This window comes from Liolophura sinensis, chromosome 1, assembly GCF_032854445.1.
Source record: "Liolophura sinensis isolate JHLJ2023 chromosome 1, CUHK_Ljap_v2, whole genome shotgun sequence".
NCBI classification, from domain to species: domain Eukaryota; kingdom Metazoa; phylum Mollusca; class Polyplacophora; order Chitonida; family Chitonidae; genus Liolophura; species Liolophura sinensis.
In genome coordinates, this window is record NC_088295.1 from 76,994,391 (window position 1) to 77,020,995 (window position 26,605).

Consider the following 26,605-nt stretch of genomic DNA (forward strand, 5'->3'; position numbering starts at 1 on the left):
ACATGTGGCCCATTCTTTGTTCAGTGACGTAATACATAGTAACACAGGTGGCGCATTCTTTACCCTGCTCTCAGATGACTTCATGTTCTTGCCCCAACTGGCTTAATTTGTCTTGAGCCCTACAATTTATTTATTTATTTGATTGGTGTTTTACGCCGTACTCAAGAATATTTCACTTATATGACGGCGGCCAGCATTATGGTGGGAGGAGACCGGGCAGAGCCCGGGGGAAACCCACGACCATCCGCAGGTTGCTGGCAGACCTTCCCACGTACAGCCGGAGAGGAAGCCAGGATGAGCTGGACTCACAGCGACCGCATTGGTGAGAGACTCCTGGGTCATTACGCTGACCTAGCGCGCTAACCGACTGAGCCACGGAGGTCCCCTTGAGCCCTACAAAGTGTTATTGGACTGATGTATTTATGAATGAATAAAACAATACCAGAAGGTACACGTGTACTAGATGAATTAACCACAGTATAGGCCACACATCCCGTCACATCCAGCGCTTATGGTGGGAGCCTACTGATGCAAGTCCACCGCTGAGGATACATTTGGAAGGTTATTAGAGAACATTTCCAGCTACGTTATACCGTGAACAACTGTCACATCACCGGCTTGTGTTGTCTTTATCAGTATTTTGAAATTTTGTATACAACACATATCATATGGAGTACATAATGAACCTTATCTTTCAAGTAAGAGATGGCAATTTCGGAATTCATTCCATGAAGTTTTGTTTATGGGCCACAGCAGTGACCTTTCGGTATAGTTAGTCTGTGCTGTCGCTTTGCCAGTAAACATAATAAATCAATTGTCCAGTTCCAATGCTGGCTCCATATCACACAACGTAATTACTAGATTGGTCTTTACATCTTGTAGTCTGCGTTATAGGAGACCGTATTCAGAGCGGTGGCTCGTGTACTACTAACTGCCCCAGGTCCGTATGTCGACTCTTGTTGTCTCCGGGCCGCACACTTTGGACAGAACATCTTAAGGAACATTTTCCGAAATCGCCTTCCGCTGAGGAAATAGAGGAAAAAATTTACGGCATGGTTACAGTCACTGAGAAACAAAATGATTCTCTCAACCAAAATTTTCTCCGCCCATGCATCGTTTGAGTTTGGATTCCAGTTTCCGGTGTGCATGAAGAATATGCCGTTGGGCATGGTTAGGACAAGGAAAATGACAGACACGGTGACTAACATGACTGTAATCTGATTCTGCTGTTTTCGCTTCTCATCCATCTGATCTTTGTTCTGGGTCAGTTTCTTCTGTACCCTCACTGACATCCAAGTTCCTAGCACTATTAGACAATTGAAAATTATTAACAACAGGCATGGAGCCAGGGCATAACACACAGCATCCAGCCAGTATAACACATTAACCACTACATCCTTGTATTCATCCATCGGCTCACAGGTGAAGAAAGTAACTTCATCATAGTCCTCCTCAAACGTAAAAAGGTAGAAACAGTTGACGCCCATAAATGCCACCAGTAAGGAGATGTAAACAATATATGCCTTCGATTTCGTGCTTATTTCTGCTACCTTGAACGGAAACCAGATTGCGAGAAGTCGTTCTGCGGTCATGACAACAACCAACCAGTTAGCAACCATCACGGACGCGTTGCCCAGGAAAAGCAGTACTCGGCACCCACCACTGCCTATCCCGATGTCGTACTTGGTCACCTGTTGAAAAACCAACTTGATGACCAACGAGCAAGAATCCATGACGGCCAGGAATGCCACATACAGGGACGATGACGTCTGAGGCCGCATGCGAAGTATGGTAACCATGGACAGACTGTTGCCAATGAGCCCAACAATTGTCAGAGTCCATAAGTAAGTCGTATCTAACCAGTAAGCAGCCATGTAAAGAGGTAGATACCGGATGATGTTCCCATCGATAACTTCTCCTTGAGGCAGTGTTGTTTCGGTTGTCGTATTCATGGTAGTGTTCTCCATGGCGAGTGTGATGTTTTCCATCTCTGTCATATTATCAGTCACTGTCAACAATCCAATGCAAATATCAAACCAATGAGGATATCAGGGTGTCATCAACGATTAGCGAATGTAGCCGCAAGTCTACGTGAAAAGCTTGCAGCTGGTAAACCCACACGGTGTACACCTTGTTGCCGATTCAAATGGTAACAGAGATTCTGAAATCGAAAAACATTTTAATATAATTATGAATGTAAATTTATAAATCATGACATTAGAAATATAGATATATAACTAAACGGGAAATATCCTGACTGCTGAAGTCTCACATCTCGGTGCATGTTGCTTACCTGAAAACAGTAGTTAACTACATGGTAAAATGACTTACTTTATTATTTTTTTTTGAATGGAGTCTCACTCATATGAGCGTAGCATTATTGTGGGAGGCAGCCGATCTGAGCCTGGGGGAATCCAACATCTGCGGGTTGCTGGTACATGACAGGAGTCAGTGCGTAAGGCTAGCACCCTAATCACTGGGTCATGGTGGCCGTCTAACCTGCTTTAACGTGAATGTTGAATATTGCGCAAAATAAAGATAAAGACAGATGCAAAATCTTGTTTGTAAATTGAGAGGGTTAAAACGACATGCATATCCAAATGTATAAGTGTACAAAATCCTCATAGTATTATTGTCGTCAGATCATTTCTGCTTTAAAGGTCATCCAGATTGTGCGAAGACATTGTTTGACGAGAGCCACTGCAATGCTCGAAAACCACTTCGCCAATCAACGTGAGATAATCTTTGTTGCATTTATTTTAACCCACTAACAGTTTTATTGGCTTTTCTTGCAGAAATACGATTTGTCTTCGTTAAAGACGGTTGGAATTATTATTAATAATTCCGTCCCTGCCTTACCACTTCGACAAAAGAGCCACAATCAAAGACATGCATAGCATAAAGAAAATCCACCTGTCTTTAATTAGATTGTGATCAAAATTATATGCGGAGAAAACCAAGCAAAGCGTATCAATTACCTAGTAAACATCCAGCAGTTTGCCCAAGTCGAACAAATGAGAGCTGGATTTGAACTCGCAACTCGATTTGTTACCTGGCAAATGGGCTGATCATGGGCGCGATGACCCAGGAGCCTCTCACCAATGCGGTAAGTGTGAGATCAATTCCAGCTCATGTTGGCTTCCTCTCCTGCCGTAAGTCGGTAGGTCTGTCAGCAAGTTGCGGATGGTCGTGGCTTTCCCCACGGGCTCTGCCCTCGATAATGCTGACCGTCGTGGCATAAGTGAAATATTCTTGAGTACAGCGTGAAACACCAATCAAATAAATTAATAAATAACCCCCTCCTCGTACCCTCCACGTCTGCATCACGCCGCCTTAGCTCTACATCAAACAAAGCATTAACCGTCAATATTCGCTGGTGAAGTTTACACTGCTTGCACGTGTGATCATTTACCACTGTTTCATTTGTAATTAATATTTTAGGTCGTTTTGACCCTTTATAAAACTAGTCAACAGGAACTGATGTGATAATTAAAGACAGAAGTTTATAACTAAGTTTCCAGGAATCTAGATAACAATTGCTTTTAGATTCCTACGCTAGAGAAGGTGCCGCTTATGGTGTTTCCAAAAAAAAAGATACATTGTTTTCGAAAAGACCCGTCACTGAAGGTTCTAAAGGTCCCATAACTTTGAAACGAACAAAGTTTGGTGTGCTAAGATTGATGATAATGAATGATTGACAGGGTACACAAAAAAGTTCAAACAGCAGCAGAAACACACGGTTTTGTGCTGTTACACCGCGGTTCTTCTATACTACATAATTGTTTAATAAGCACTTACACACAGAAACGTGTGACATATAGCACAGGAAAAAATTCCCGCCTTTAATGCCCATTTGTTTACCTTAATTGTATGGCAACCTCAGCACATGATGCATAAGACATCGATAAAAACAGACATTTGTTTGTTTGTCGTTTAAGAAGAAACTATATATATATGGTCGTTGTAAACAAAAACTGATTAACACGAGATTTGCTTTTTGTTAAAAGTCATGTATAGCATTAATATGTGAGACACGACATTGTTAATGGAAAGATCCTATGCTGACATCTCTACTATGACCATTCCATGGCTGAAGTATACTGTCGACGTTGCCTTGGCAATTTCCACTAACATTTAATGTGTTTAGCAAACCTGTTTTACACAATTATATCATGTCAAAAGCATCAGTCACCAATAACACGACAAAGCATCAATTCGCGGACATAAATACAATGTTTATGTTCATTTCACGACGGAAGCAGGTCGCGTGTTCAAATCAAGCTGTGGCTTTTTCACGATCGGCACTAAGCCCGGGGGTTTACCCGTCATAGGTCTACTCCGGCTTTACCCACACACCTGACCGAAGTAATATAGTTACCTATCACTGTCGGCTTCCTCTCCGGCCGTAAGTCACCAATATTCGTAATTCGCTGACATGTCACAAAAACTTTGCACGGGTCTTATAGTTTGATAATAATGGTGTTCCGTACGAAATGTTTACATAGCTCCTAAAAGCCTCTGAAAGACGCCACTCTGATAAAGGTAATTCCGGGAAAAAGTCGGTTTGTTACCTGAATACGGAATAGCGGAATGCTTCTTTCAATCAAGTAATGGGATAGGGCGCAACATTACAAATATTATCAGTGTAAATAAGAAGCTGAATATATATTGTTAAAACTCGTAGTGTGACTTCTTGAGACTGTTGTCATGTATTTGAAATATTCTTGATCACGACATGAAAACATAAAAACGAAATAAAAAAAAGTACAATTATTTAACTTTGCACACAGAACTCAGAATCTAAAGCGCATGAACGCGCATAAACCGCATAAAACTGAAGATGAACTCACCTTATGAGGGCCTGAAACATTCACTTTCACCCTCTGTGGTACATCGTTTTATATGTCGGGTTGGAGTCAACAACTTCCATTATGGGCGTCACACATCACCATAGTGACATCCAATAGGAAACAAATGTTGCCCTAGTTGTCGACCCCTTCAGCGCCTAGCATGTACTCTTCTGAGATAAGGATTGACCAACAAGAAATCAATAGGGAAAAACACCTTTACCTGTGAAGTCAAAAGTAATGATAGCTGGTGTATTCATAGAGGCTCTGCGCGTACCGAATGCCTCTGTCCTTCGTTACCAACATTGTGATGATTCCATATACAGATGGTATAAATCATCCGGACTCACTTCCCTGTCACACATGCAGCTGTCACACTCAGCACTGCACTTCAGTTAAGGTCGTTTCATATCAATCGCATTATTTTGGTTGCTGTTTTCTCGGTTGGAACCCAGTTGTTATGATGTTTCATCACACATACTGTGTTTTATTTACACTCATTGAATTTAACATTGTTGTTATCCAAAGAGGACATTTATAGCTAAAATATTTCCAAATGACCCACTGCCTTTTGACAAAAAAACTGTTTACTTATTTGATTGGAGATTACAGCAGCATTTCATTGGAGTACTCAGCAGCATTTCTTACGGCGGTGAAAGGCAAAATGGCCGATTGGTATTTCTCAATCAGTTCTTGGTTGTAACTAGTGCGGAAAGGGTTCAGGGCTCCAGATGTGTTCTGTACCGTTGTGAATACGGCATTTAAAACCTGCGCATCTGCCGATCGTAGATCGTCTGAAACACCATAATAAAGTCATCAGTCTGAAACACCATAATAAAGTCATCAGTCTGAAACAACATAATAAAGTCATCAGTCTGAAACACCATAATAAAGTCATTAGCATTTGGCATATCTCTTTGTGTTAAGCTCCAAGATCTGAGGACTCGTGATCAAGGATTTACCCCATCCTCTCGTTTAGACGCTGGATTCGTTGCACATAAAATGAAATGGAATATTTAGGGTACTTTCCTATGTTTCTTTACCCAGTCGTACTTTATATCTATTTGGCCTTATCTGAGCTAAATTTTAGACCACAAACCCGGCATTTATGAAATCGTCTGAATTACTGCTTAGGTATAGCTTTCCTAAGCTTTTAGCTAAGCTATAGCTTCTGTAGGTGTGGTTTAATTTCATTAAGACCTTAAAGACTATTAACGTTTTATGGTCTGATACCCCGTTATTTATAATATGAAACTGCGTTTAAAAAATCATATAACTGTTTGTGGGTTTGACCTTTTTTCAGATCTAAATTACTGGCAGCAGTTTAAATTTAAGAATATCTTACAAGCAGCATGAGTTTGCTATAGATATGTTCTGGTTATAAATCATTTCTTTTAAGTGTTAAAATAATAAGCACTCGCTTGATTATCGGTGTGAAATGTGTTCAATTATATATAAGCAAGACCTTAATCTTTCACTGTTTCAGGTTCTCATATTCAAGATTATCTCATACATTCTTCCATCAGTTAAGCATCTTAATATTTCTGCCTGTACTTTTTTTATAATCGATAAATGAATAATTGATCACAGATAAGGGCTGTGTACATTTCAAACTCAGCCATGCCTATGTATATAGTTACACCCAAAGTACGACTCATAGATTAGATACGGCGCAAAGGTTTGCTTAAGGCCAGGATGTACAGTGTAAATAATGAACATGTTTGTGCCTGTGACATCACCAAAACCAGTATGGCGAGACATACACACTGACGCCTATCATCACCTCACCTTCTCAAATATAGTCTTTAAAAGATTTTAATTACTTACCTAGCAGGTATAGGTGCGTATATGTACATGTAAACAAGAGAGATATGGAAATCTCATTCCTTAGGTACAAGAGCTCTTCATTATTAACTACATATAGCTTTAGATATTGTGACTGGTTTACACCTAACATGTGCAGTGACAGATTACCATATCGCATAAAGGCGTTACTATGGAATACAAATGTGTCCACTCGCGCTCTTCAGCCGCGCCAAGAACAGTCGAGTCGAGATTAAGAAAAACTCGCGACTTTTTTAAGCAAAAAAGCACACGCTTTTTGTTAATTTCGATATCGAGTTCTCTATTCGCGCTTCGTGTCATGCAACACTCGGGTCGAGAACTCGAGACACGAGATTAGCAGAAACCGCGCAATTTTTTAGTTATTCTCGCCATTTTGTACACTGTCATGATCCATACTTCAATATAACAGACTGACATATTTTTATTTCATTCTTTTTATTGCTGCTGCCACCACACCCGTTAAAATTTAATTCACGTAAATCCCCATGCCTTACCCATGTCATTTGATCACAATCCTAAGAAGACATCTTGCTATTTTTTTGTTCAAGCGCTCACCATAAACAGTTACCAAAAAAATGGATCGGATGAGTGTCAATAAATTGAGCGAGTGGAGGTTCGCGTCTTTTGCCTTTGGCATGGCGTGCCAGTTATACAGTTTTGAATGTCAGCAATGAGTCAGGGCGGTAACAACAGAATTATCATGGCAGAAAAGAATGTTAAAAGTAAAGGTGCCTTTGTAATATAAAGTCACAAGATTTAAGTGTACATTACTGCTTTCTCGTTGTAATGTCTAATGTAGCTGCTACTTTTTAGTTTAATGAACCCTGGTCGGATTTTCAAGCGCTAATATGACTATACGTTCTAGTGCCATGTGTATTACAAAAGTTGAAGAATTTCCAGTTTTAAAATGGTATCACTTTGAAGTCTAGGCTAAGAATTCCATTGATCATACTAATGACGGCCGGTATCCTCATTAATAACACTTTAAGCCAAAAGTGAATACATATCTAATTTACCTTGAAGTATAGACATGAAGAAAATTAAGGAGCCCTTCCCGAAAGATACAGGTACAACTTAATGGTTTTCAAATCAAAGGTGGTTAATTGAAGTTATTTTCTTGGATCTTATAAACCCGGCTGGCTTATTGGACAGCCAATAATTATTGATCTCTAAAGACGCAGGTGGAGTCAATCGTCTTGATTTTCTTCCTCTGGCTTTGTCTGTGCCACTACCTGAAGGGATCAAGCTGAATGGGAAATATTGAGAAATGCTTGGTTCGATATATGTGGTAATTAGCGACTTTCGAACACCTTCTCACTATTGAAGTTTGACTGATACTTGTACGGGTGAAATGAAGCCTAACAGCTCTTTATATATACCATATACTTTAGTACTACGTGTCTTCTGCACATTTGTGTGGATTTAATGTTTGAGTAGAATTGTGCCTTCTCATTGATTATCGATGGACTTAAAGAACAAGGACCGAATGTACTGCACAGGAATGTTAATCAAAATATCGACGAGGAGAGGTCTGTGGAAAGTGCATCGTGTCGTACAGAGGGTGTCCTATGGACTCACCGTTCGATTATCATGATTGGGGTGCAGTGTAATTAGAATCATACAGATCCACTAAAAGTGGTAATTTCCCGATTTCTCTGACATCAAATGGCGATAGATGCCAGTGTGGACGTGATACGCCCTCTTGAACTGTGAGGTAGATTTGACAATAGCTGTTTCCGGGCCGATATGGCGATTTCATGTCCAAACCTTCCCCTGTCCGGCCGTCCATGAAAAGGTGTGCAGACAACAAAGGTAACCTTAGCCTTGTATTTTTTTACATAGCAAGTTCGGTGTCAATTAACTGAGAGATGCAAAAAAACATCGACAAATCCATATCTGCAAAACGTTACCCATGGAAGGTCCATGTATATGTAGACAAAGGCATTTTTGAGTGCGCGAAACTGTATCACAGTTATGCATTGCAATCAATATATGTCTATTTCAGCAAGATGATACATGATATTGTCCTATTTAGTCTAGACCAAAGCTTGTAATACTGATATGTCACCGTAGGTTTTACCCAGTATCGCTCCAGATGGTCAAGTCGCCATTTCTGACAGATATGAGCCGACCTAGCCAATCACTATCCGACGTAATGGATCCACCATTAGTGATCGCTACATTTGTATTTGTCAGAAGAATATGAACGGCAATATTAGCTCTTATATACTTTACCATAGTAGTTTTATAGTCTCTCAAATAGTATGCCTACATTGACTAGGATTGTAATGGTGGACTAAAAATCTTTGCATTGTTTTCTTGTTTACTATATTTTATAACAACACACCGTTCCGAGTAATTCTAAACCAGTGACCTCTAATAAATTGCTGTTATCATCACTATACTTAATTTGCAATTAATTCTGCGTAAGACATGGTGGTATGGGCTGTCTAAGTTGCTTCTGTCTAAGCATTTTACGTAGTTCGGGCTCTGCCCGGTTTCCTACCACCATGATGCTGACGGCCGTCGTATAAGTGAAATATTCTTGAGTACGGTGTAAAACACCAATCAAATAAATAGATAAATAAATAAAAAAAGACATGAATAGTTTTAACTGAGGTAAACTGACAAGAGGGCGTATTTCACCATTGACGTGTGAGCATCAAGCATCATGGTGTCATCGCTGATCTGGATTTATTCTAGGCTGTACGTAGTGATTTCAATACTCTAAGTTTTAGACTTCCGATCAATCTGCTTTCTACGGGATGATACCGTCTTTCTGCGTTCTTCGTCTCCTAAAGCCCGTAGTGATATAACTGAAATAATATGGCGGTGTGGATGAGTCATTTAGCATGCCAGAGCGTGCCGAGTTTGTCTTCACAAGGAAGTCACGGAAAGGCTCGGCATCAATCTTTTTCTTTTCTTCAGTTCCCTGAAGAATCCGAGGTGTGTGGCGATTTGGAATGGTGAAATTTGTTCAAACGCCCCAGTCAGCCCCAGCCATTAGTGCCCTGTCGGTAACCCCTCGGGAATGGCAAGACAAGGTTACATCTTTAGTCGATTTCTAAACAGTTCAGTGGAATTTTTTTTTTCAAAACTGGCCACGGTCATATCAGTGAAATATTCTTGAGTAGGGCGTAAGACATCAATCAAATAAATAAATTATTTGGATATTACACACGCATGTCTTTCACTGGAAACTGCTGACTACATCCGGGTAAATATTTTCCGTTTAACTATCATATGTTTCAGAGATCGTGATGCTAATTTTTTTAAAGATATTGGACTTTTGGTAATTTAACTTTAAATGTTGTTTTACCGGTTGTTGGCCTGGATTGTAATTTGGAAACTTCGCTTATTACTTAATAAATACATGGTTCACTGTGTCACGTTACACGACAAGTTCAAATTTTGGTCGCTTTTGTCCATTTAGGAAACTTTATGTGTAGGGCCTAAATGTTATATATGTGCTACCTGTATGCCTAAATCGCGGGTTGTAGAGTTGTAATTTGAACATGGCCATTATTCCGACAGCTCAAACATGTATTCCAAAGGAATTACATCTAGAATGCTTATTTTTCTACATAAATTAATTATTTTCCTACATAAAATTTTTACTGGAAGTTTTACCGCACAGAACATACACACCCCTACCTTAAAAGATAGTAACCGGAAGTGAGTGATGTAGAAATGCTAAGGGAGGTAACTCGTGTGTGGTGTAAAATGCGCGTACACGGCGACTTACCGTGGAAGGGTGTAAAAGAGTGTTAAACCTGGGTCGGGTCTCACCAAAGACTTTCAAAATGGTATTTGGTGCAGCCTCGCTTAGCGCTCAGCTGAAAGGTTAGAGCAAGGAATCAAGACTGGGTCAGTTTAACGTGACTGGGTGGGCAGTCATGTCATGGTGTCTGGCACGATACTTCAATTTCATGAACTCACCCTGCCACAAGAAGACACAGTATATGTACATACACCTAATGACTACTCGTCGCCATGTGACTGAAAACTTGTGAAGTACGATATTGAATCCCAAGCATTCATTCATTCACCCCCAAATCTCGGGAGCCTATCAAAACTGTGCTTGCTTATCTTTAAAGGTTTTACAGAGTTATTTCCCTTTAAACAGAAGGTCCTGCAATAAAAGCCGGCATTATTTAACTCATATTAAGTTAATCACAGTTCTTGTGAGGTCAGTTTTGTGAGGTTAAAAAGTCATTAAGCGCTAAAAGGTTCAGAAAAATACCTTAATCAGAAAAGGAGAAAACTAAAGCATTGGTAGAATATTAAACAGCATACATTTCATTTGATTGCTGTTTTACGCCATACTCAAGAATATTTCACTTATATGACGGCGGCCAGCATTATGGTGGGTGGAAACCGGGCAGAACCCGGGGGACACCCACGCCCATCCGCAGGTTGCGGCAGACCTTCCCACGTACTGCCGGTTAGGAAGCCAGCATCAGCTTAAACAGCATACAGCAACCGCGGTTGAGGCCTATCTATCATCGCCTCTCATACAACAAGCTTGGTAGGCCTATCGCCTACTCTCACACAACAACCTTCGTATCTATTGCATCAGACTAGATATATATCAACAATTTTTGTCCTGAACACTAACCCTGTTTTGTCTTTGAAAAGATCTCCCCGTGAGATCAGTATACTCCACGGGAAATATATCTTCCACTATCGGGTGACATTACAATTATCACATTATACTAACTTTTTGTACCTAGTTCTACTTAAACCATGGAGCTAGGGGTGTGTAAGGTGCTACTTCTGAAGCATTTACATGAGCAGTTAGAATAAAACCCTAACTGAGATAAGTTGACAAGAGGCCGGGTTTCACCGGTTACGTGCGCTATGACAGCTGTCACACTCCTCTGGTACTAGTATTACTCTGATGCAGTTTTTTGTTTATATTTTGACATTGATATTGATATACATTGCCATTGAACCGTAGTTAATACATCATCTAACTGCGGCGGAGTGTAGATTAGAATTGTATATACACATTAATAATGATTTTCTTAGACGCAGTAGAGAGGAAATCGGGCTTCTCAGCTGGTGAATCCCGCCATGCTTTCTTAAACTTGCAGGATAACCATCATATTATTAAATGGCTTGAATGGATGCATGGAGGGAACCTTCGTGGCCTGTTGGTTAGTGTGCTAGCACAACCCAGGAGCCTCTAACCAATGCGATCGCCGACCAGCCCAAGCTGGTTTCCTCTCCAGTCGTACATTGAAGGTCTTACAGCAACCTGTTGACGGTCTTGGGTTTCCCTCTCGATCTGTCCTGTTTGCTCCAACAATGGTGCAGGCTGTCAACATACAAGAAATCTTCTTCAGTACGGTGTAAAGCACCAACCAAATAAATAAATTGATTTATTTTATTTATTTGATTGGTGTTTTACGGCGTAATCAAGAATATTTCACTTATACGACGGCGACCAGCATTATGGTGGGTGGAAACAGGGCAGAGCTCGGGGGAAACCCACGACCATCCACAGGTTGCTGACAGACCTTCCCACGTACGGCCGGAGAGGAAGCCAGCATAAGCTGGACTTGAACTCACAACGACAGCATTGGTAAAATAAATAAATGAATACAAGTGTGTTTGAGTACCTGTATTGACTGCTGGGCGCATGAAATGTGTCGCACGTAAGGATAGCTAAAATCTATTATTTTCCTATCAGAACTCTAGCTTTAAACTAAAACTTGATTTCTCAAACTGTATTCGTAGGTCAACATAACGTCTAAACCTCCCTTTATTAGGGTGACATGGACAAAAAAGGGCTTAAAGCACGATTCTGCCACACTTATAATTATTCATACTTATTCGGTTTTCGAATTTTAAAGACGGTATATGGATTTTTGGCAAAAATCCATATTCGCTAATCAAATCAAACGGCAATTTACCAGGAATAGCTCTAGTCATTCACTTTCAGAAAATATCCATGTAGTAGCTGTACTTTTTAAATTGTGTTTAAAAAGTTGAAAAGATCATAAAGCAACACGCTAATAAATTTTACAAAATTTATTACCGATTTGTAACACGTGCTCAGACGAGGCGAGTATTTTGTGAAAGGTAACTATTTGGACTATTTTAAAATAATAGGAAAATTTCAATTTGATTTACGCTGATCTAGTGAATGCCACAAATAAACGTTATTGTCTCTATAACTGACACAGTCAGCAATGGAATTCCTTTGCAGTCAATTTGGAAAGTGAAAATCTATGCATTATTGTATCATTATGTTGCTTGTATTGCCGTTTATTGTATTGAAAGAATGTATTAACCTTTTTATCTTTGACTAGAACATAAACTGTAGCAAGCCAGGTATTGCGTTCTCCACACGCATACGTTCACTGGCTATCCTGGCTGATAAGATTTGTGGAAGCGACACTTTCTTATGCAGTATATGCTGTGGACAGTTTACTAGATGTGAACTGAAACCTTTGTGGTAAGGATAAAGAGTGTGTAACCATAGCCTGGATAAATAAGATTATACAACGTAAAGGTAAAATCCAATTATCCGATCTGTAGTTTTCCATTAAACTTAATTGACATCTTGTCAAAGTAATCTGGGTTCCATTTTTACAATTGCGTATAACTTGCTTGTGTTTTGATTGAAACAGACGACAATTATGGCCCTAACGTATACACTCTTTATTTAGAAGAGTATACTTGACTTGGCCATTACAGGTACAAGTCTTGGCAAGATTCCAACATACATAAACACCAAAAAAAGAAATGTAAACTAGAAGGCACTTTCAGGTATATCCACATCGTTGTCCGTTAAGTAGTTCACAAAGACAAACACACAGTTCACAGATAAACAGTAGTTCACAGATAGACAGACACACAATTCACAGATAAACAGTAGTTTACAGATAGACAGACACACAGTTCACAGATGAACAGTAGTTCACAGAAAGACAGGCACACAGTTCACAGATAAACAGTAGTTTACAGATAGACACACAGTTCACAGATGAACAGTAGTTCACAGAAAGACAGGCACACAGTTCACAGATAAACAGTAGTTTACAGATAGACAGACACACAGTTCACAGATAAACAGTAGCTCACAGATAGACAGACACACAGTTCACAGATAGACAGTAGTTCACAGATAGACAGACACACAGTTCACAGATAGACAGTAGTTCACAGATGGACAGACACACAGTTCACAGATAAACAGTAGTTCACAGATAGACAGACACCCACAGTTCACAGATAGATAGACTCACAGTTCACAGATAAACAGTAGTTCACAGATAGACAGATACACAGTTCACAGATAAACAGTAGTTCACAGATAAACAGACACACAGTTCACAGATAAGCAGTAGTTCACAGATAGACAGACACACAGTTCACAGATACACAATAGTTCACAGATAGACAGACACACAGTTCATGGATAAACAGTAGTTCACAGATAGACAGACACACAGTTCACAGATAAACAGTAGTTCACAGACAAACTCACAGTTCACAGATAAACAGTAGTGCACAGATAGACACACAGTTCACAGATAAACAATACTTCACAGAAAGAAAGACACACAGTTCACAGATAGTAGTTCACAGATAGACAGACACACAGTTCACAGACACACAGTTCACAGATAGACAGACACACAGTTCACAGTTAGAAAGTAGTTCACAGATAGACAGACACACAGACAGACAGAAAAACAGACAGACGACGGCAGTTCATGAAACTTAAATTATTTCGCCGTTGTCATGTGATTTTGAACTGACTGAAGTGCTGTGCTTGTGTTGCCAGCTCAAACTAAATAGAAATCCCGTGATGAGTGCGAGTATACCGTTCACCACAGTGAATATGGCTGCAGTGAAACACTGAGGCAGATGTGACTGCGTGACCAGAAACGCCACCAACGCCATTGCCAATGAGGCAGCTAGAAAAGAAACAAAACATAATGACGTACACGGAATATCTTGTAACAGACATACTCAATAACAAACTGTTGAGAATCAGGGGGGAAATGGACACTTTCATACTCCTATAAGCGAATGCGTCCCTCTCTACCTTTCGCTTTACATCACTGCCACCAATAGCAAATTTTGTGCAGAAATCTTGAACAACGCCGAGGTCACTGCCTGGGGTCACGGGGATGAAGCAGGAAGTGATGACAGAAAACAAACAATCCGTCTCAACCATTGTCTCTAATAATAGTTTATACACATGCATTACCTTAATCATGATTCTAAGAAAACCTGAAATAATTTTATTGATGAATGCTGATTAAATAGTTCCGCGAGAGGAGACCAGTGATGAGGCTAAGACTGAACAAGCCTACGTGCGTCTCACGGGCTCCAAAAATCGAGCTTGTCTATTGGTGGCTGTGATGTAAAGCAAAAGTCCGAGGGCGAGGCATGCGCTGTAAGGACAATGGGACATTCAAGTTCTGAAGGTGACATGATATTGTTTTCGACACAGATTTAATCAGATGGCTTTGTACCTTCAACACTTTCGCATCGGCATGTGAGCCGGTCTTGAACCACACAGGAAGGCCTGGCTGGCTCAGACACTTTAAGTGTTGGCCTGCAGCGATTATTATTAGGCCCTTGGACAATGTGATCGCGTGTTTAAGTCCAGTTTTAGCTGCAGCATTCGCTGTTTTAAATTAGGAGGGTGGGCATCTATCTGGCACGATACGAGGAATGTATGAATGCGTTCTTGAATGACTGGGCTCTAACATTTCATTGGGAATATTTCATCCATGCCGTTGCAAGAACATATTAGAACCAAGAAATTATCATGGCTTTCGACACGAGGATGACATCTCCCAAAACCTGAAGAGAAGTGAAACAGTGTCAACAAAAATTAAAAACATACATCGGTTGAAATTCAGAAACGATTTATGCCAGCTTTGGCGTATTCAGGCTTTAAGTGTATGGCGAGGAAAAGTCGCAAAATTATGCAGCAGGCACCACCAGATAGAAAAAAATGTGTTCTTTTCAGCCTATAGTATCATGTTTTTAAGTTTTCTTCTCCTTTAAAGTTGAAGCGTGTTGCACTTTCTGGGTCATGACAGGTACAACATTTGAGAATACTCAAGTTGCCGATCCCGGCCACCGGGTGTGAGAGGCTTAAAAAATGTATTAAGCTTTTTAATTTCATGTATTTAACTCAATGGGGTTTGACGCAGTACTTAAGAATATTCCACTTATATGGCGGCGATCGTGTATATGACTGAAGAAAACTGGAGCATCTGGAGTAAACCACTGCATTTCGCTAGTTACCTGATTTAAAGCCTCGATACATGCTCCGAGATTGCGGGATTAGAAAATATGCCGCCTCACCTAACAAACCCTGCGTGGATGAAATTAAAGTCGGTGTGATGAATCACTCCTTAACTTGTGTCGAGGCCAATACCATGAATACCTTCCCTATCCTCACTTGCTTAGCTGACCTGACCGAGTCAGGTCAGGGTTAGGGTTTCATGGTATTGACCCCGACACATGTTAATAAGTGTATTGTCGTGCTCCGCTGACCCATGTCTGTGGCCGCGTGCTCCGCTGACCCATGTCTGTGGACAGCAGCAAAACGTGTTGATTTCTGGGATATCAACACAATTAAATGCAAATCTCTCTCCGTGGATTATGCATGGAATGCAAAAGCAGAAACAAAAGTTTATACCAGAGTTTTTCATGCCATTAACAATTAAAGTTTAACTAAAAATAAAATGCATTATATGTTACTGAATCCAAGAAGTACACATATTGTTCAAGGCTAATAATGCTTTTAATTTTTTCTCCAGTACATAATTTTGCTACCGCTACCAGATCCCGCGTTTTCATGAAGCGCATTTAGCTAAATAAGCCCTAAACTGCCATAATGACGTATGGTGAGAGATGCATGAAGCTCACTTAGCTCAGGGCTACTTTCCGCTAAGTGCGCTTCATGAAACTGACTCCAAGTGATTTTCTAACCCATCATATTCTTTTTCATTTCAGATTTTTTTAGAGTAATATTTTTTGTTTTAGACCAAGGTTTATTTAAATAAAACAAAATTAACAAAAACTTTTTTAAAATTAAATCTTCATTTATTAAGTCTTCATGTTTTGCCGCTTTGGAATTTCATAGTACAATGAAGACTTCAAACTGAAGGCTGGAAATTTCCATAACATCAAGCCTAAGTAGACATTTTTACGACTGGAATGGACCACTCACCTGTCACACACCACGTGATACGGACAAAAAGGGTGTGGCTTGATTTTGTGACCCGCCTCACGAGAAGGTCAGCCACACACGTTATAAAGGAGACCATAATGAAGAAAAAGGCTGCTGTGGCCAAGGCTATCTCCTTACGTCTTTCAACTGGAAGGAAAAAGAGCCATCATTATTTTTTTTTTGTGTGTTGTTTTTTTTTTTTTGTTTTTTTTTTTGTTTTGTTTTTTTTTTTTTTTGCTGAGTAATAGGTTAGAGTTAGAATGATAATAAGGGTAGAGGTAGAAACTGAAATGTTATATATTGACAATAGATATAACAGGATTTGTGGGAATAAAGTCATTCCTTGTCAAAGGTCGGGTTCAGCGAGTGAGAAGCATGTCTCTAACCAATTAGACTACGGCCCGCCCTGCCATCGTATAAGTGTAAAATTGCGGAGTATGGCGTTACATTAACACATCAGTTATATAAACGAACGACACGTTGGAGGAGGGCCAAAATTTTCAGTGCCAAAGGTTATATAGGTATGCTCCAATCCGCTAATGAAGACGTGCTCCTGCTTTTATATTATTATACAGACTTTTTATTCAAGGTCACGCTCCCGCTTAGACTATGATATTTCACATACACCATTTACCAAACATCAGACAATTTTCGGCATAAAAAGATCATCACCAATGGTGACCAAATACTAAAACAGCAATTTAAATCAAGATGGTCGAATGTCTGAGAATGTCAGAGAGAGTGGAATCACGTGTCTGGGATGTGGTACATTTCAGGCCGATAAATTTATTGTGTTATTAATACTATTTCACTTATGCTGCTGAAATTCCTTTAAAAGTTGCCTAATATGTATTAAATAATGTGTGTGAAAGTATAAAAAATTTTACGTATGAAAAATGTTAAATAATTGCATATTTAAGATAGTTATCGTTTTTCTGGCTCACAAGGATTTGCAAGTCCATTTTGGAGTAAAAACACTGTATATAAATGAATTAAGCTATAAAGGCACGGAGTTTTCACATGTGACATACCTGTCGCGATCTCTGCTCGCTCTACACAGGTAACACACACCTGCCCCATGCAGTGGACGGCCTCATCTTGGCCTCCGTTTGATGGTAACAGCATCTTGCAGTACATGGTGACAGTTTGGCACATGGCGGCCAGTAACATTGATGCCGTTACCGCCAGCTCCATTGTACTATTCATTTTGTACTCGGGTACTGTCTGCTTCACCTCACTGACAAATTAGCAAAGTACGTAACTTCTTCTTACTCAGGTACCAGCAGTCAGCTGTCCACTTCACCTTACTCAGGCACTAGCTGTCCACGTACTCAGTTACTAGCTGTTCACTTTACAGTACTCAGGTACTAGCTGTCCACGTCATCGGACTCAGGCACTATATGTTCATTTCAAAGTGCTTAGGTACTAGGTGTCCACGTCACCGTAAACAGTTACTAGCTGTTCACTTTACCGTACTCAGGTACTAGCTCTCCACTTTACCGTACTCAGGCACTAGCTGTCCATTTCATCGTACCTAGATACTAGCTGTCCACTTCATCTTATTCAGGCACTAGCTGTCCACTTCGCCTTCCTCAGGTACTAGCTTCCATTTCGTCGTATCTAGGTACTAGCTGTCCATTTCACTGTACTCAGGTACTAGCTGTCCACTTCGCCGTACTCAGGTACCAGCTGTCCACTTCTCCTTACTTGGGGACTAGCTGTCCACTTCTCCTTACTTGGGGACTAGCTGTCCTCTTCACCGTACTCAGGCACTAGCTGTCCACTTCACTGTACTCTGACCATTGCCTTTTATGAATTGACTTGTGTATAGTGTCACCGGTCAGTGATAATCACGTAAATGAGTGAACATATAGCTGGGTAAAAATGAGTAAAAAGACAGTGAACTTTTCACCCAATTGGAAAAAAGAAAGCAGAAACCCACTGTCAATGCATGTAGAACTGGGCGGGTTGTAGACATCGGCTTTTCAAAGTTATCACAATGACGAGAAATAAACTTCTTTCAAAGCCAAACCTGTTCTATTTACCGCAGCATGAGTTTTCGAAACTATGGGTCAACAGCTGCATGGTCTAATACCTGTGTCCACGGCAACACTGCCTTCTACATGTACATTTATGAAGCTTAGTACAGGTAGGTGTGTGTGGTGTGTGGGTGTGGGCGGGGGGTGGGGGGGTGTTAGTGAATGAGATTATGCATGATTGAATCTACTTCTCCTTACAGCCAAATGCAGTGATCCGGAGAGGCCTATATAATGGGACGTTTATGTCGGTACGGAAGAGCGAAGTATGAGTTATTTATTTATTTGATTGGTCTTTTACGCCGTACTCAAGAATATTTCACTTATACGATGGCGGCCAGCATTATGGTGGGTGGAAACCGGCCAGAGCCCCGGGGAAACCCACGATCATCCGCAGGTTGCTGCTGACCTTCCCACGTACGGCCAGAGAGAAAGCCAGCATGAGCTGCACTTGAACTCACAGCGACAGCATTGGTGAGAGACTCCTGGGTCATTACGCTGCGCTAAACAACTGAGCCACGGAGGCCCCGGGCGAAGTATGAAAAAACTTAAATAACTAAATTACAAAGGAATATAATCAACCTTCTTATAGACTTAGTAAGCGCATTCATCTAGCGTTTTCTAAGCTCAAATTTCCTTGAGCTTGACGGCCTATTCAGTTATTTGTAAAATCTGTCATACTCACTACCGAAATTGCCTTGAGTGAGTGACCTTTAACACCACAAGCTCTACACGATTAACGGTAAGGCAACTGGTGTCGTTGGTGTCAAAACATAATGGACTGGAAAGATTATGGAGTTTAACAAGATAAAGTACATTTTGTTTGGTCCAACGTATCGATGCATATGTGTGTCACGGACTGAAAGCAATTTTGGTGGCAATTATAAGAGAAAAGGTATTCTAAACGCGTTTCCTTTGCAATATTATGGAAGTCGACATACGAATGCGTAGAGCTTGCAGTGCTATGTGTCAATGGCTGATGGCAATTTTGGTGGCAGTTATGAGAAAAAAGGTATTCAATTTTCCTTGCTATAATGTGGAAGTCCGGCCTACGAACGCATACAACTTGTAGTGTTACGTGTCACATGCAAGGCAAGGCATGTCAAGGCAATTTTGGCAGCATGATTGATTTTACATAGTTGGATGTAGACAACAATAAAGGTAACTATGTCATGAACTATGTGAATAGATCTAATGTGCACAGCTTTTCTTACACGTGTTACCTGTGTATAACACACAGGACTGTATACTCGATAAATCGATCACGTCCTTATGTAATGAATCGATTTACTTTTACAGTCACCAATGACTTGGGTGAATTTTTCGCCATGCACCTTATCAATCATCTGCACTAACTGTAGAAGAGAAGATTGATCATAGTTGGTGCAAAATCATGTGAAGTTATACAAAATGTGATTTTGCACGGCCTGATAAGTTGTGTTTGTGTGCCAGATAAAAACTATGTATATCTGCATCTATGCATCGAAACAGACACATATTGAAACAGACTGTTTGGTTTTTTTTTGGGTTTTTTTAACAATATATTTTATTTTTTAAATAAAAAATAATGACTGGTCCATTCTCAGCTTATAAATAAGACAGGCAATTTTAGAATTACGTAATACCAGCCGTTTGTCCAGAAGATGGTAGTAGGCTACGTTGATTTAAATTTATTTTTCTGAAATGTGTTTTACGCCGCATTCAAAAATATTTCACTTATACGACGGCTTCCGGAATTATGGTGAGAAGAGACATGATCGAGCCATGTTCCCACGTAAGACAGGACCGGAGAGGAAGTCAGCATGAGCTGGACTTGAGTTCACAGAGACCGCTTTGGTGAGAGGCACCTGAAACACTGTTATGCATTAGCGCTCTATAACCACTAGGCCACGGAAGCTCCCTGTCTACTCTGACGTCACGCATGTATAATTTTGCCAGGAATGTGCCATATTAAGGTAAAATGTGGCGTTGTTGGGTTGTCATGTTTTCAGACTGCACCCTCGCGACAACGCAGTTTTGACAAGGCGCCAAAGCAACAATGCAGCATTTTAATTTCAAATGTCGCCTTCCGGTCAATGGTTTGTGCTTACGAAGAAAAAATATCCACTTTTGCTTTCTGTCCGATTTTCATCGCATCTAATTATAAGTTTGATGAATGTGAGTGTATAAAACAATAACCGGAAGACGATAGTTTACGCCTTAAACGATATGTTGTCGCGTTATTGCCCCATCAAGGTGTAAACCAAAAGTCAGAGAATCGCTTCATTTTACATTTTAAAAGCATGGATCTCTGTCTTCGTTGGACCGCGAAAAACGACTTTTTACCCTAAAATGTCGTTTTGTCGTGTTGTCGACCCATGTATTAAAACGTTTCATTTGTTAACGGTGAAACGGAGCGCCTCTCTCCTGCTCAGAGGGCCTCCGTGGCTCAGTTGATTAGCACGCTAGAGCAGGAGCCTCTCGCCAGTGCGGTTAAGTTCAAGTTCAGCTTATGCTGGAGTTCAAGTTCAGCTTATGCTGGAGTTCAAGTCCAGCTTATGCTGGCCTCCTCTCCAGCCATAAGTGGGAAGGTCTGCTGGCAACTTCCGGTGGTCGTGTTTTCCCCTGGGTTCTGCCCGGTTTCCTCCCACCATAATGCTGGCCGCCTCTCTATAAGTGAAATATTACTGAGTACGGCGTAAAACACCAATCAAATAAATAAATCTCTCCTGTTCAGATACAGAGTAAACGCCGTAAAATGACGGAGCGATGACCGCAACGGACTTCCATACGATATGATAGCGCTTCCTTTAAGGTATAAATTTAGAACAGTCATGGCCGTAGGCCACCTAGAACGTATGCTTGTCTGCAGCACCGCGGTTACTTACCTGTACATGAATAAAAACAAATAGTAAAATCGTTCTTAGAATGAATGAATGAATGAATGATTATGGCTTAACGCCACATCGGCAATATTTCAGCCATATCGTGGCGATCGTTCTTAGAAAGAACTCTTTGTGAAATAATTATTTGTGTAAAAAAGCAATTTAAAAGCAATTTAAATTTAATAGCATAAATCTTGTAATTTAAACTTCCATTTTCCCAAGAGTATGTACCTGTTACCTGTTTACGAAAATGTGAAAACTATTTCACTTCAAGAACTTAATTCAGTTCCAATAGATAATCACAAAAGTGTACAAAACCCAGTAACAAATCCAGATTTACTGTGTTACATACTAGTAGGTGATACGTGACACCTGTTATGGTAAAAAAGTGCTGGCCTGGAAGAAAATGATTTCGACTGTGACTAGTCGAAAATATGAAGGCCTGTGTTCTTTGCGATTTGTACGGTTTCTTGAATTCTGAAAGTCGGAGCCGTACGAGCCGTACGAAAAATCGCACCGTTTTATTGCTGTTAAGTTCACGCACTTGTCTAGGGCCTCGCATCGGGCTGTACACCTGTCGCGGCTACAGGGAGACAACTCTGTCGAGAACAGGTAACAAAAAAAGGACATCATGGATCGTGTCATGATTTAAACTGCTATAAATCAGGACAACCTTTATATATTACATTATAATTCTTTACATTATTGTAATGCTGGTGTTCTGTACGTGTCACATATCATATCCTTAATTTTCCTCTGGCCTGTCGATACTTCTGATTTTCAATGACTCACCTAACCAAGCCATGAATTAGCTCACCTGACGCATGCGCACAGCATATGTTACCTGCCCGAAAATGGCGACATAAGTTTGAAGCGGTAGATGTGACTTTGAAGATTTGAACTTGTATTGATGTAGCCCCTGTAGTTGAACCGTCATTGAGAGGTATGTTAGCAGTGTTCTTCTTGAACAAATTTTGACAGGCGCTGCGCATCTAAATATCTTTACATTCAATTATTTATAACAGGTGAGTAAACTTGGAGGTCGAGCGAATGCCTCCACGATCTATCCTTAGGTTTTGTAGGCTTTGGACGAGATGATTTTCTCATTCAGACACGATTTACTTATCATGATCATTAACTAGGACAACTGTTACTAACTGAGTTTGCACTGTAGTGTAAGATATGCTAGGTGTGATGTGAGTATCGCTGATGGCAGGGTTGAAATGGTCATAGCGTCACTTTATTTATTTCTCTTCCAAAACTAGGTCATTTTCAGGTGGTCGCAGGAAGTGACACCATCTTGGATGCCTCAAATATTTTTGTTGTTAGTCTAGTAACACGACATGAAAGAGACAACTACGTTTTTTATTTCTCATATTCAGTAAGGTTAGTTATGGATAACAACTTCTAGCATTATTCTGTGGTAACGTGCTAATCTAAAACTTGTTATCCATAAGCATTGCGTTATTCCCGGATATTTACCAGCTTTTAAGTGCCATTCAGAGATATTCAGTTCGTCATAAAATGTATATAGTATGTATATAAACTGAAATTTTAATCTATAGACACACTACCCTGAAGAAATATAAATAAAACTAAAAGTCCAAATCAGCAATTATCCGATCACAAAAGAATTTAAACTGTGTTGTTTTATGGGTTTGAAATGTTCCCATTAATTTATCATAATGATCATGATACTTAATGATGAATGATTAGGCCTATGGATTAATGTATGCCACCATAATGCTAGCCGCCATCGCATAAGTGAAATATTCTTGAGTATGGCTTAAAACACCAATAAATACGTTATGGAGAAAATGGCATACCTCCATGAGTACAGATTAATGTTAAGTGGGTATGTACACATATATATATATATATACATTTGCAGATATTTAAAAGTTTGGAGGCATAAAAATAATGAAAGAGCACTTTCAGTTAGTTGGGTTTAAATCCATATTTAAAAGCCAGATCCCATCCCTGATTACACACTGAATTTGTTTTGGGGATATTTTTTCTTGTTGCATCTCATATCTGTCTTGTTTCATGTAACATAGATGTGTTGATTCATTGACAGAGATCAGGATGTCGCAGTACAACAACTACGGACAAGATGGCTACGGGTATGAGATGAGCGAGAAGGAACGACCATGGCCCTCCCAATCAGGCAGTCTCTCCGGCAGCCACCCCAGTCTCTACTCCTTCTATACCCCGTCCACTTCCACGTACATCCTGCCCATTGCCCAGGAGCTTCCCGATCTACACAAGAAGACCCCAGACTACATGGGTTTTGCCATCTGCTCCCTCATAATGAACCCTATCTTTGGTATCCTGGCAATTTTAGCATCAGGTAGGGTGTGACAGTGTTTGCATTATATGGCCACCAAAATCATTTCCAGCAGGTAACTGTAGAAAACTTTTATTACTGAAGCACTACAAAGTTTGGACATAGGACTCCTAAAACACAAGAATATGACTACTCCGTGTGACACCCATTTTAAATTAGACTAGCTTACTCCTTCGGCAAATGATATGGTGAAAAAAACAGGACTCTTGTGAAGCCTATATGTGGCCATGTATTTGATAACGGCTGTTTAGACCTTACCCCAAAGCGATCTTAGACTCAAGTCAAAATTTTCCAGATCGCTTTAAAATTATTATTATTTCTTAGGTAACAAGATCAACTTATTGCTTGACAACCTAAATTCTAGATATGTCAAAACACATTTCAGCTAAAATAGTGGAAATGAACATTCCAAGTTTATTGATTGAAATTTTGACTTCAGTTAAGATCGCTTTGATCTAGCTCAGATGTCTCTTTCACAGAAATTTGTGAATAAATGTGATAACTTTTTTCGTAAATAAAATCGCCTCATGGCATTTACAGTCCTGACCTTGTCATTTAGTGTATAACAAGTTTTGAGATATTTAGTTTAATTTAATTTTTGTATGAAATTTTCTTGTAACTGAGCCTCTATTCAAAATTCAGATCAGTTTCTGTCAACTTTACAAGTTAATATCACATTAATGAGTATCATAATTTTTGTCTTCTTGCAGAAAGATCCAAGGACTACTACTTCAGATGTAAATATATCAAGGCCAGACAATATGGACAATTTGCCAAAGGATTTGCTCTCGGGGGAATCATTGTAACAATAATCATGTGGATATTAGTGATTGCATCAATTTGCAATTATTACAGACGATTTAATGTCTGGTAATTTCTTTTACTTTTTTCTTAATCCTTTTTTTTCCCCCTGCCTTGGAAGAGTGTATTATAACATTGGAAGAGACCTCTTTCACATCACATAATATTGCATTGTGCATCTTGTGCATCATCATAAACACACAACTACTGAAGTATATACTGGGTGGGGCTCACTTCATAGAAACTGTGAAAGAAGGTTTATAGAATACAGAAATTCATCCAAACTTCGGGAAATCCTTCGCGAGTGCAGTGGCTGTGAGTTCAGCTCATGCTGGCTTCCTCTCTGGCCATTAGTGGGAAGGTCTGGCCGTTAGTGGGAAGGTCATGGGTTTCCTCCAGGCTCTGTTTCCTCCCACCATAATGCTGGCTGTCGTTGTATAAGTGAAATATTCTTGAGTATGGTGTAAAACACCAATGAAATAAATAAATAAATAAATAAAATCCTTTGCCATTTTTTATTGTTGATAGGAAATCAAACTTTTTTAATCAGAAAATGTATTACAGTTTAAAGCTTGGAAAGATTCGGACACGAAGACCACATTTTAGAAATTCTATGTCGAATGCTTTTAGCATGACCTTCTGCTAAGTTTTTATGGCCCAGTATATGACATTATATTGTATACCAATCCAGAGTGCTTGAGTGTAATAAATGATATTTTGTATTACATGTGTAAATCAAGATTAAAATTGTACAACTACATGTGGGATGCATTGTATGTGTGGTATTTATACACACAAGAAAATGTAAATGGGGAAGTCTTTATTTTGGGTGAAAACCTAAATTTTAGAACCCAATTGTAGGAACTTCCCTTTAGGCTTAACTAATGATAAAATCCTGATTGTGTAAAATTTGTTAAGCAATCCTGTTAATGAACTCATCAGCATGTTTGTGTGATAATGTTGTTGTTACAACAATGTACTTGTCTATAGTAATGCTCTTAAGTTAAGAATGTGTTAAACTTTCTTTTGGATGGACAATATTCGGCCAGTGTTAGTATTTCTCTGAATTTGTGCTGCTTTCTCATCTACGCATATCCAACCATGTATCATCTAGGACATCTGCTTTTCATTTTAGTGATGCTTTTTGTACAGTGAATTGCTTTCAACCACAAAGATTATCATTTCAAGTGAACAAGTGTGCCTTCTTAGATGAATGAAGTTGTGAGAGTGCTTGCGGTCTATTTTGATAGAGGTATAATATCAAAACATGGTTATGGTACTTTTTATAAGCTGACATTTTTAGTGACACAAGCTTTTCTTTCCCATATTTTATGATCATATTAGCTCCAGTCCAATTTTCATAATTCATTTGTTTCTGTAATTTGATGGTACTGGCTGGAAGATTATTTTCAACCATCCATGCCATACCATCCACCTTACCACAGCAAAGCCATACATTTATACGTGGAATAGTAAATAAATTCATTTGTTTATATGTTAATTAGAGAGAAGTGTTTATATGCTGTGTATTAAAATGTTTATTTTTCTTTATTATTTTTTTTTTACTTCAACCATTTCCGTCATAGCCTCTTAAAATTTAATTCTTGTAATACAAGTTAGAACATAGTATTATCCCTTATACTAACTTGTAATAA

General features: G+C 39.6%; 2 protein-coding genes across 2 annotated transcripts; one reads left to right on the plus strand and one right to left on the minus strand.

The window, feature by feature from the left end:
- Positions 1 to 869: 869 nt before the first annotated feature.
- On the minus strand, positions 870 to 18,096 carry LOC135464182 (probable G-protein coupled receptor 139). Its single transcript, XM_064741689.1, has 3 exons — positions 17,934 to 18,096; positions 16,903 to 17,049; positions 870 to 2,008 (listed from the first exon to the last, which is right to left on the minus strand). Exons 1-3 carry the CDS (start codon positions 18,094 to 18,096, stop codon positions 870 to 872), a joined length of 1,449 nt encoding a protein of 482 aa, XP_064597759.1.
- A 4,555-nt stretch (positions 18,097 to 22,651) lies between these two features.
- On the plus strand, positions 22,652 to 26,605 carry LOC135461584 (uncharacterized). The gene is made up of 3 exons (XM_064738750.1): positions 22,652 to 22,745; positions 23,880 to 24,152; positions 24,860 to 26,605. The coding sequence occupies exons 2-3, from the start codon at positions 23,888 to 23,890 to the stop codon at positions 25,021 to 25,023; spliced, it is 429 nt and encodes a 142-aa protein (XP_064594820.1). The 5' UTR covers positions 22,652 to 22,745; positions 23,880 to 23,887; the 3' UTR covers positions 25,024 to 26,605.